The sequence below is a fragment of the Sebastes fasciatus genome, chromosome 11 (genome assembly GCF_043250625.1).
Source record: "Sebastes fasciatus isolate fSebFas1 chromosome 11, fSebFas1.pri, whole genome shotgun sequence".
Taxonomy (NCBI): Eukaryota; Metazoa; Chordata; class Actinopteri; order Perciformes; family Sebastidae; genus Sebastes; species Sebastes fasciatus.
In genome coordinates this window covers 28,532,854-28,545,579 of record NC_133805.1, presented here as the reverse complement: position 1 = coordinate 28,545,579, position 12,726 = coordinate 28,532,854, and the positions used below count along the sequence as shown (strand labels likewise).

The window sequence follows — 12,726 nt, the reverse complement described above, 5'->3', positions numbered from 1 at the left end:
CAATGGGAATCTGTTTTTGGGATAACGGGTTGTCGGACAAATGGGCTTTCAGTCCAATGGGACATTTTTCAGACTATTGGGGTTTCGGAATAATGGGTCGTCGGAAACAATGGCATGGCACCGACTGACTAGCGCTGGTGTTTTTATGTTAGCACTTAGCTCACCAGCTACCGCTAGCCCTGCAAGTATTCACTACGTAACCGAGCGTCTTGCACTGCCTATCTCGCAAAAGAGCGGCGGATAAACTTTACTTTACAAACTTTAAAGCTCAGGTTGTATCTAATTAGTTTAATCCATACACAAACTGTGGAAGTAATGTGTGATTACTTCTTGACAAACAGCATTTCATTTAAATCCCTCCCCCCCCCCCCCCCCCCCCCCCCCACATAAATCCACCGAAAACCATAAACTGTCATTCTAACAGTTATGTTAAAACAACGTGATTTGTTGCATTCAAAACCTTTCACACCAAGGCCGACGCAAATATTTGCATTCCGTGCATTCCATCAAAAATGAAAGTTTCGCACCGTCACACGATCATCGATGCATGAGTTGTTTTTATTATAATAAACCCACACTCAACTCTACGCACTGGAGACGGACTTGTTATTATTCCAAGTGTGCAGGTCTGTGTAGAGAAGTTACAATGTGGTTGCATTTCCTATGACGCATGTTATTGTAACGAGTGTAAATGCTGAGCTTACTGCACTGATTTTCATCATTTATGACTGGACAGGATCATATTTAGCTTGTGTGTTTATTATTATGTGATACGTGGCCTTTAATAAAAGTGTTTGGTCTGAAAAGACATTTAGAGGTGTTAGTAGGTATTTTTTTAAACTTTGGACAGAGTCAGGCAGCTGTTTCCCCCTGCTTCCAGTCTTTATGCTAAACTAATTCACTGCCCCTTAAAGCCCCTGAAAACTTGGTTTCAAAACTTAAGTATCTCTATACCATGTGATATCTATGACTACATAAGCAAAAATAAAAGTTTAAGTAAAAGAGCATTCTTATATTTTGTAGTTTAACAGTCAAAGTTGATCAAACCAGTGAGAAGAGCACAGATAAACACACAAATACAGAAATCTCTCGTGTGAATTAACCGAAACGGCAGAACATTTTGTGTTCATGTAAGACCTCATCACTCACACTGAGAAGCTGATTGAAAAATAACTTTAAAGGGCATTTAACACACAAACATGTGAGCGGTTCAGATCTTCTCATCAAATTCTCGTCAAGAAAACAAAAAGCGTATTTACCAAAATGTTGAACTATTCATAAAACTTGGTGTCACGAGAGGCTGACGTTCTCATACTCGCCGTGGTCCGAGTCCTCCAGTTCGATACCCGGCACCAGGCTGTAGTATTCAGTGGACTGTGTCATGTAGGCCTTCTCCCTGTCAGATGAGTCTTTCATCACCTCGGTCACGCTGACTGAGTCAAGGTCTGTCTTGCTGACCCCTTGGGGCCCCTGGGGGCCCTGCCTCGCCTCTGTGGAGCTGGAACAGTGTGAGGAGGCTTGGGGGAGAGACTCCACTGAGCCCAGCTTAATCTCCACCTCTTCATAGATGTCCCTGGTGCTGCCCAGCAGGGTGGATGCCGGACGTAGCAGCAGCTGGTTCTTCAGGATCCCCTCGCAGTTTCCAGCTTTCTTCGGCTCAGTGGCTGCAGGTTTCTGCTTGGTGCGATGCTTCTGGCCGTTGGCGCTTGAAGCTCTCTTCTTTGAGGTGCTCACAGGAGCTTCCTTCTTCTTCCTCCCACAGCACCAGCAGAGCACCAAGGCGGAGAGGATGAGAAGAGGGAGCACGATGAAGAGTGCGGTGAGGCCAGCTGGGCGGCACACGTCGCTAAGCCTCACCGACAACACATTCCTGCTGGCCAGGTGCCGGGGAGACACGCAGGTCAAGTTCCCCACCAGATCCTGCAGCTTAGTGGTCCTGTTAATCTTCTTGCCTTCCTCCAGGCCTTCCAGTAACAAACAGGAGCAGTCCCAGGGGTTCCCATCCAGCTCCAGGGTTCGCAGACTGGGCTTCTGCAGCACAGAGCCTGGGAGGAGGCGGAGCTGGTTTCCCTGCAGATAAAGCTTCTGGAGGCTGTTTGAGTCCTGAAGAAAACCCTCAGGAAGCTCCTGAATCAGGTTCTCTCTCAGATCCACCTCCATCAGGCGGGGCTGGTTGGCCAGAAACTCCTTTGGCAACGCCGTTAGTCTGTTACGACCTAAGTAAACCTTCTGCAACGTCGAGACGTATTTGCCACTCATATGAACAGAAGTGATATTACAGGAGGAGAGATCCAGCGTCTCTATGTTTGTCTCATTGGTAAACACAGACCAGTGCACATGGCTGAAAGCAGAGCCAGAGTAGTTCAAGCAACAGACGTCAGCAGGAACTTCAGAGGGAAACTGGGACAAAATGGTGGCTGCTGGACACACACAGCCACCCACAAGTCCCATCTTCACCAGCAGCGTAACAATCAGCAGGACACCACACAGGCAAACCATCTCTGAAACAGAAAATACAGTAAAACACAACTTCATCGTGCCATATTGCTGCTATAGTGTCCCAACCCTACCTGCCTCCCGGTCTCTCTCTCTCTCTCTCAGCACTGGAGGGGATCCACTTTATGTTGTAAACCAACCTAACAACTTCTCTGAGGACTCCTGGTTGCTGTGAGGATCGTGGGAGTTGGCATGGTGACACGGGTCACTAGGGATCAGGAGTCCAGTGTTTGGCTGTTGGAGAGGAAACAGATGCTACGATGACTTTCACGTGAAGGCTGTGCCGTTAATTGGCAGATGGAAGTTGTACAAACATTACCTGAAGGTAAAGCTGGAGCCTAAAATGAAATTTCAACAAGCAGGTTATCTAGCTTACTTAGACTGTAATCCCCTTCAAAGGTCCAGGGGTTTACTTCAAAAAAATTAATATTTTACTTAAAATTCCCAGACTCCATTCATTCAATCAGTGTTTATGTTCCTACAGCACACTATCTCCTTTTAAGAATAAACTAAAGACATCTTTTTTTTGGTTTAGCTTTTACTTTTTTTCTTTACCATTTATGTATTTATGTCTGTTGTCTGACTATATCTATTTTATTATTGTTTTATCACTCAGTAAAGCACTTTGAACTGCTTCAGTATGAGATTGTGCTCGACAAAAACCTGAACTTGTTTGAGCTAAAGCCAGAATCTGAGATCCAAAAACCACTAACAACGATTCAAAACAACCTGCTCACTTTTCAAATGTACTGACAGGTCTTTAATTACAGGTATTATAAGAGAATAAAGTACAATTTTATTGTTTTTGAGTCTGTAGTTCACCAAAACAAACAAATATGTAATGACAAGAAACCATCAAAGTAAAAAACACAATAACAGTTGTTAAAAAAATACAATTAAAATACTTAAAACAAAGCATACAAAATTTAAACAAAGAAAAAATAAATAAAACCCAATGGAGAAACTTTTTTTTCAGTTTAAAATGCTGATTGCACTTGTTATAAAATACTTTAAAGGTGCTAGGATTGGTAGCATTTCTATTGCCTCTCAATGGCTCTCAAAATGGCAATGGTTGAGCCAAAGAGTACAGAAGCAAAAAGGCGAAACTCTGGTGTTTTTTTGACAGCCACTGCCGCCATTTTGGACTGAAAACACTTATTATATTTATAAAATTTTATTGTGCAACACAGGACATTTCGGTAGAATATGACAATAGAATAGAAATAATTTTGTTTTACTGGTGTACGGCCCTTTTTAGGCGGACGTTTTACTGGCGTCCGGTTTCAGTCCAAAATGGCGGAGACGTAGGTCTGCTGCTGGGCACTGATGTTGCAATGGAACGAACAATTGACTTTCACTAGGCAATATAAACCTTTGTTGAGCCGGCGGTTCGCAGCTAACGGTGCTAACAGCTCTAACAGTACAAAAAACGGCAAAAGTGCTGACAGAGCTAATAGTGTTAGCCTGACGGGGAACCGGAGGGTGGGTGCTAAGCTTCCATGATGACGCCGTCGGTTGGGAAGGTGTTATCAGCTGTAACCCCCATATGAGAGCAATGCAGAGCAGCGGCCGTGAGCTAGCCAGTTGGGCACGCTCACATGCATGAACATGCACTAAAAGGCACCCGCGGACGGCCCGGCGATGTCAACAAAGCACAGAGAAGCTGTGATTACAACACACACAGAGGGAGAGCGACTTCATTCTCTGATCAAGTAGACATTACTCCTCTATCTTTACATAGACAATAGTTGTTTGCTGCTATATTCATGCTCTGGATATCATATAGAGAACCCTTAAATATTTTGGTTGCCAGACAACGGGCCTAAATTTTGAATTATGAGCAGTTGGGAAACAGAAAAACGTTTTTTGCCTCTCCACTCATACATGTTGTTTACTATGGTAAAAACAAAATATGTATTTATATATATAGATTCTAACCTTGTATGGGTTGGGCTTGTCCAACAAAGTACAGTGCAGTGGGTTAATGGTAAAATTAAAAGGAACAAACATGCAAGACATCAAAACACATTTGTAGGCTACAGTAGAAAACAGCATAAATGACCTTAACAAGGTTTGAAAAGGTCTCTAAAATAATGTGAAACTGCTTAATTTCACTGTAATTTCCTGTACAATAGTAGAAATTACCCCCGTAGGACTGTTATAATCTCAGGTTTCAGTCCTCCCGTGTGTCTAGTTGAGAGACCGTGACATGACAACCTTTGCTAACCCTGCTATTGGAGACATAAAAAAACTAATTGCTGGTCACTTCCTAAAACTCCTATGTACTCGGTGACGCTGCCTGAACATAAAAGCACATGTGGTCGACATAAACAAGGCCTGTGTTTTCTGACTTTACATGTGAAGCAGGCAGGAGGAGAGCCAGTGTATTTGGTCGTGACATCAGTCTTCCTCACACGCCACCATAGAGCTGAAAGCTGCTCCACAGTTAGGAGGCAGGAATGTGCTATCTGCCCAAACAACAGGGCCAATTCATGACCAGTGGAGGGTTTAAGCAGGACCGCCGTTGTCAGCTGTGATCATCTAGACCTCTTAACCACAAAGAAACGTCACTCCACCTACTGATGAATATCAGCTCTTTGTGACGTCAACAGGAGTGCAGATAAACTCACTTCAGTCAGAGATCGGCTGCAAGAAATTATATTCAGTTACTTCTATTCCAGCAAATCTCATCACAACTAACAACCAAACAGAAACATCTGAAACAATTAGTCGAAAGAAAATTCATTGGCAACTATTTTGATAATCAATTAACTCATTTTTCAAACAAAAATGCCAAAAAACCACCCGTTCCAGCTTCTCAAATGTAAATATTTGCTGGTTTTCTAAGTCATTCATTACAGAAAAGTGAATATTTTGGGGTTTTTAACAAAATAAGACATTTAAATATGTCAGCTAGACCAAACGATTAATCAATGAATGGAGAAAGTAATCATTATTTGCAGCCATAAAAAAAACCCATAAAGGGTAGTTAGTTCTGTTCATATACATATTAACCCCTTCTGGGAGAAAATGGGACATATGGTGCCAAAGATATTTGAGTATTGTTGTTCTGTTTCTCTCTATTTTGGAGATGCAGCTGAAGGATTATGTCAAAGTGATAGGCTATCTATTTAAAAGATCTTTATGGATGCACTTTGGACCTTTTCATTAACTATCTCTGCTCCATGGGGGGGAAAAAAGACCTATACCCTTCAACAACAAAAAGACAAGGGTCTAAAATACCAGAGGAAATTAAAAGAGACTTTTACTCTCAGGAAACAGACAAGTTTAATGCTCTCTTTTTTCCTTTTCTGTCCTTATTGTTTCAATAGTAAGAAGTGACTGTATCTGAATCCCATTGTAATAAAAGATACTTTTAACTTCATCCTGGGCCTTCTGTTCGTGTTTTGTATCTCATGTTCGTGCAGCTTAATCTAAAATGTTAGAACAACACTAAGAGTCTATACAGCCATACCAGCTGCTCCGTGAGGCCGTACTTTGGCACAGTTAATGCTAACATCAGCATGCTAACAAGCTCACAATGATAATGCTAACATGCTGGATTTTAGCATGTATTATGTTAACCATCACCACGTTTAACCATCTTAGTTTAGTGGTTTAGCATGCTAACATTTTGCTCCGCAAAGTGCAGCTGGGAATGTCATTCGTTTTGGACAAATAACAATTTTGACCAGATGGCGGCACTAGATGAAATGTTAAAGGATCACCAAAGTTATTCAACGTGTTCCCGTCATATACTGACGCTTTGTCACGCTTTTCGGTTGCAGTAAACACGTGCTTACTGTTGTGAAGTAAACAATAACACTTGCTTAGGGTCAGGAATAAAACCACTATAGTTAGGTTTAGGAAAAAAAAACAACATGGTTGGGTTTAAAACTACGACGTTTGTACAGTGAAAATGACCCTGAACGTTGTGAAAAGAACAGTGGTCTCCTGGGTGAAAGTCTTGTGTTTGTTGAAACTATCCACCTCCCCTCCCACCCACACCGGTGTGTCTCTTTTCGCTCTTGAAGCTACGTCACCACACTCCCAGCGCACTTTCCCTGAGTGTTTAATATTTACGCGGATGTGTTTACATTGTAGTTAATGGAAAGCCCCGTGCATCTCATACAGATGCTAAAGGGTGCCATAAGTGTCAGTTTCTAATGCTGACGGTTGTGATAAGGCGTCAGTACTTCATGCCCTGGGAATGAGAACAGGCGGAGTTATTTCAATTCATCCTGAGGGGAACATGAATGTCTGCACAAAACCTCATAACAATCCATCCAATAGTTGCCAAGACATTTCAGTCTGGACCAAAGTGTGTGGTGTCATCCTATTATAAAGTCTATGGCTGAGCAGAAATCTTTTTTGTCTTATGCACTAAGCGAGCAATTTTCATTCAAATGAATGGACGCCATCTTGCAGTCCAGTATCCAGTTCTTATGATACGTCTATGGCGTCAAGCTCCAAACACAAAAATTAACCTTTATGTAAGAAAATCAATGAAAGTTCCTCGATAAGAAACATGATAAATAAACATAGGAATAAGGGGAGTACTTGAGGATTTTCAGCCTTGACTTCAGCAGAGCAGCAAACGGCTCTCTAACAAACGCAGGAAGCGTGCGTCAAAGGAAAGAAACTCTGACTCTTTGTTGCTCGTAGAGATGATGTAATGCATCCAAGAGCGCTGAGTGTTTGACACAGATGAGATATTGAAGGTATGAAGAAGGCCGTTTATGTTACCCACATTTATTTAGACTGCTTTGTGACAATGTACTAAATAATAATCTAACATGGAGTGATTCAGCCAACACCCAGTGGTGGAAGTAACTAAATACATTTACACATGTATTGTAACTAAATACATTTACACATGTATTGTACATGTATTGCTACTGTACGTTTTACTCCAGTATAGTTGTCTGACAGCTGTATTTACTTTGCAGATTCAGATTATTAATACAAAACAAATTAGTTATGATGTATTACTCTAGATTAAGATACCTGGCAGTATATACATTTGTTAAAATGAGCTCCACCTGCTGCAACGTTAATATGATGTACAATATATCAATAAGCATAATCCAATAATGTAACATACATTATTTTAAAATGGGCCATTCTTGATAATGAGTACTTAAAGTATATTTTGATTCTGATGCTTTTTGTACTTTTAATTCAGTAAAGAATTGATTGCATGACTTTTACTTGTAGCAGAGTATTCTAGAGTGAGTTCTGAGTACTTCTTCCACCACTGCCCGTACTAAGTAAGTCATATTTAACATGGTAGTTTGTTCCTCTCTGGACCACAAAAGGTGATACAGTTTACATTTCCGGCAGCAGACGGACGAACAGAAGTTTGTTTGGAAGATAAATAGAAGAAGAGCTGGTGATTAGAGTGAACAACAACAGCCTCCACAGCTGAACAAAGAGCAGAAGAAGCTCCAGCAAGAGGAAATCTAAAGTCAGACACTGACAATAGCGAGGATCTTGTAGATTAGCACTACAACACAAAGCTATGAATGTGAGTTAGTCAGTACAGACACAACAAATCACCCTGTCATTTAAAAAAAACTCCCATCTCTGGTCAGAAGTTCATATAAAAACTTCCTGCTGAATGCTGTGGGCCTGTTTAAGCTTCCTGCACCTTATTGGCTTCAGTTAAATCTCCATTAGTGGGTGAATCAAAGAGGAAAATCCACCTTTAGAGATTATGTGACACCAGCAGAGACAGTTCTACACTGAGCATTATAGTATTATCATGACTAAATGCTTTCGTGCTAATATTTGGTTTCCTTGGATAAAGCGTGTCCCTTAAAGGTACAGTGCGTGGGATTTTGCGGCATCTAGTGGTGTGGTTGCAGATTGCAACCAACTGAGTACCCCTCCGCTCACTCCTCCCTTTCCAAGACTGCGGTATCGTGAGCCGCCGAGTGCAAAACCGTGGTGATGCCGTTCACCTTGCTCAGAGGCCATCCTTACCATGATAACACTACTTTAGCTTTAGTGACTTTCGCTCTTTAAACTACGTCACCACACTCCCACCGCACGTGTTTACTGGTGCCACGGATGGGTTTACATTATAGCTAGTTAATGAAACGACTGGTACGTTTCTCACCAGTGCTAAAGGGTGCCGTGTGCAGTGGTACCGAACAATGATAGTCAGGACAAAGCCTCGGTATATAACGCCCTGGGAATTAGAATGGGCTGGATATCATGCATGTATTGGTTGATATGGTAAGCATGATAGCAAACACTATCCAGCAGATATTGGCATTCAGTTGGAGTCATGTTTGTGTTCATCTGTTATATGTAAGTCCAATATAGTCTCTTCTTTCAGCTCTGTTTATCTGTCTCTTTAGCTGCTCCACTATGTTAACGTACAGCTTTTTCATTGAAAACAGCTGCCTGTGGCTGGAAATGATGAGAGCGGTGAAAGTAAACCAAAATGGTATTGTTGTGGGCTGTAAAACAAAAATAAATGAGCTAAGCAACGCGCTAAAAAGCTCAGTAGAGGAACTGCAGAGTCAGGAGATAATTCACCATGAGCAACCACCTCTTTCACATGCAATTAGCCATGTGATCCATTGTTATCCATCCATTCTGCAAAGTTACAAAGCCCAAAGTCCACACCAAAAGATGTTACTCTCCCCCACAGAAACACGGCTCCTGAACCACCTGAAACGCCTTGCTTGAAGTCCCGCCTTTTCTTCTGTAATGTGGTGATGTCACCAGGTAACACGTTTGTATAACAGCTAGTTTGGCACGCCCTCAAACAAAGCCAGTTCGAGCGGAGCAGAGCGGAGTCTGAAGACTTTGGTTTGGTTGACCAATCACAACAGTAGGCCAGCTGACCAATCAGAGCAGACTGGGCTTTTCCGGAGGGGGGCGGGGTCAGGAGCTCAAACAGAGTGTTTCAGACAGAGGGTGAAAAGAGGTGTTGCAGCACAGCCGTTATGACAAAATAAAGCGTTGGTTGACCATTAAAGCATGCAAAACATGTTCTAGTAGAAACTGAAAATACAATTGCACCTGAAAATAACCCTAAAAGGTCCTCTTTAATATAAAAATATTCATTATAGCAGCTTTAAATGTCACATACATGTGACTTAATTAGTTTATTTGATGCTGTTTGGACAGCAATTTATTCATAAATCCTCCAGAATATAGAGAAAGAAAGGTTGTTTTTGTTCTTCAGGTCGGTCATGTTTGGTGAAATGTATTTACAGTATAAAGCTCCTTAACAATCACTTAATGCAGAGCTTAATACAGTTAAATGTGTGATTAAACCAGTTGCGTATTTTTCAGATAAGCTTTTGTTTGCTTTCAATCCATAATCTTACATTTTAATCATGTGAACTGAACCTCCTGTTGGTACACATTTCATATAGTCTAACTGTGTCAGTATTTGCATCTTGCTCGGCTCTGTGAAAAGCTTTTGTCCTGACGGATCAACAGAAGATATATTCAAAGCTCAATCACGGAAGAGGAAAAGGACAGGTTTGCGTGGTTGTACGTAGGTAATAATTTGCTTAAATTTGGATGCTTTGGTCCACTTTTTGTATGAACAATGTTAGGATGAAGTAAGACTTTAGTATGTGTGTAATACTAATTCCACGCATTCACCAGTGAAGATAACTTGTCTCCCATCACGCTCAAACTAACAGCTCTCACCTCTCTCAACATGTTCAAACAAAAGCTGCAACAAGTCATAGTTGACTGCTGTACTTCCTGACCAGCCCTCACTTCTCTCTCTCTCTTCCATTTTTACAAAGAACATCCAGTAATCGTACATAGTGTTTATTAATTTACCTATGCTGTTTTTAGCCATTTTCTCATGTGTTTGTCATACTGTATTGTATCTGTGCTGTTTGTGTCACTTGTGTGGACTGTGCTACTGCCTCTTGGCCAGGTCATCATTGTAAATGAGAATTGGTTCTCAATTGATTTTACCTGGTTAAATAAAGGTAAAAAAAATAAAAATCTCATCCTGATAACAGAAACAGTCTAAAGGTTAGAGTCGACTGACCACAGCTCTGGCAGATCTACATTTTTTGAGGCTTCTGCACATTTGTGTCCAGCCAGCACTCACTCTAAATATTGACTTCTTACTCATTGTACTCATTGATCTTTGGATTTTGAAGTTACACACAACACAGGAGACACTTGTTGACCTTCACTGAGCTTCAGAGCCTCAGGACTGCCAGTATGAAGCCTCTTCATCCAAACAGAGGGATTTCCATCTCCTCTCAGGGTGTGAGAGGAGCGAGGTTTAAATCTGGAGAACATGGGTGATCTCACTCACTAACAATGTGAGCTGCTACATCCTCTCTGGCAGCAGAGCTTCCTCTGAAATAACGGTCTCCATTCTCCTTTCATACAGCTTTTCATCATAACATATTCATACGTAAAAACCAGGGCTGCAGCTGCTGAAGACTGTAGGGATATTTGGAGATTTAAGTGTCCAACTATTGAGAGTTGTGGTGTTTTTAAAGGCTGATTCTCTTATTTCTTACACTTAATATCATTCAAATGTACAAATTTAGTGTCCAACAATTGAGAGTTGTGGTGTTTTAAAGGCTGATTCTCTTATTTTACATGGTTAATATCATTAAAATGTACTAATTTAAGCTAAAGAAAATAAAAAATAATATACTAATAATATATAAAATATGTTACTATATACTACTAATATAATAATACATAATTCAGTAGATTGACAGTGTTTGGAGGTCTTTCAAACAGCATGTAGGGGAATAAACTTTACAGAACATAATCTACCAGCTGACTGAATCAATCAAATGTGGAAAACCACAATTAATGAGACAATTTCATGTACTTTTTTGGTGTCTGGGTAAAATTTTCTGAAGAGGGTTGAGTTGCATTGGGGAGGACTTGGATGACCTATGACCTCAGTATTGCTAATTATCTGACTGCAGCTCTGCACAAAACATACCACATCAATAATTTCAAGTTAGAACCCTCCATAACTGCAACTGCACTTACAAATAAGCAACACCACAACATGAATGCACACCTGTTTGAGCTATAAAAGGTTTAAAAAGGTGTTTTCTTACCTGTGACTGGCATGTCTGCTGCAGCCCTGTTGCTCTCTGTCAGTAGAGGTTTGAGTGAGGATCCAAACGTCACCCGTAGCGACGGCAGCAGCGTCTTTCTCCTCCCTGCATCCCATCAACTGTCCAGGCTGAACCTCTCCTGGTCTGAGGGTGTGTCTCCCTCCGAGCGGAATGTGGAAATACAGCTTCCAGTCAGTTGGTGTGTGTGTGTAAAGTATGTGTGGGTGTGTGTTTGTGTGTGTTTGTGTGTGAGGGTGTTAATCATGTTCATTCACATACACTGTTCAGTTGCTGTGTGGTTATATGCGACTGAAGCTAACTGATTTGGTCTTCACTGAGTTCAGTACAAAGTTGAGTTGAGCTGCTGAAGCACTGTGAACGCAGAGGGCCCCCTGCTGGCTCCACTGACTGTAGCACCAAACTCTGTTACAAGTCAAAAATCATAAAGCATCAATTGAGCTGATTGAGAGGAGCTCATCAGACTTCTTCTCTGATCTCTGTGTTGACATTTACAAACATTTTAACATTCTTAACTGCTATATCAACTCTTTCCATCGCTTATTAAGTTGTTTCAGTTAGTTTGATTTAATTGGTTACAAGTTTAATTGAATTGATCAATTGCTAATTAATAAGTTATTTAATTCACTTAATTTAATGAACTCATTCCCACACTTCCTTTTAAAGTTAATTTAACCATTTCATTGGTTATATATTACACGAGTAGATTGTTTTAATTATAAAATGAGTCGTTCATATTATTTTAAGTTAAGAAATCACACAATGTGTCATCAGCTGTCTAATGGAATTGCTGAGTAAACTTTTTCCTTTCTTTACTTACACTATATTTACCATTTGCATATTTTGACGTCAGCTGTACCTCTACTATACAATTTTCTTTTGTTTTTTTTAATATATGACCAATAGATGGCAGTATTTAACCAGCACTAAACAAGCTCAAAATATACTGTAAACACAGATTTACATGTGTTGCAACAACACAATCTAAAACGTTAAGATGAATACTCGACAAGTTAATTGACAAAAAATTATTTTGAGGATTGTTTCGGTTACATTTCACAAAAAAAATCCCAAAACATTCACTGATGCAAGCTTCTCAAATGTGAGGATTTGCTACTTTTCTTTGTCATAA

The 12,726-nt window shown here is 40.6% G+C and overlaps 1 protein-coding gene across 1 annotated transcript; it reads right to left on the bottom strand.

Moving 5' to 3' along the window:
* Nucleotides 1–606: 606 nt before the first annotated feature.
* On the bottom strand, nt 607–11,714 carry LOC141777630 (uncharacterized). Its single transcript, XM_074652064.1, has 3 exons — nt 11,577–11,714; nt 2,571–2,730; nt 607–2,501 (listed from the first exon to the last, which is right to left on the bottom strand). Exon 3 carries the CDS (start codon nt 2,497–2,499, stop codon nt 1,291–1,293), a length of 1,209 nt encoding a protein of 402 aa, XP_074508165.1. The 5' UTR covers nt 2,500–2,501; nt 2,571–2,730; nt 11,577–11,714; the 3' UTR covers nt 607–1,290.
* Nucleotides 11,715–12,726: the final 1,012 nt, after the last annotated feature.

Coding starts and splice junctions, on each gene's coding strand:
- LOC141777630 (XM_074652064.1), bottom strand. CDS start 2,499: ATGGTTTGCCTGTGTGGTGTCCTGCTGATTGTTACGCTGCTGGTGAAG.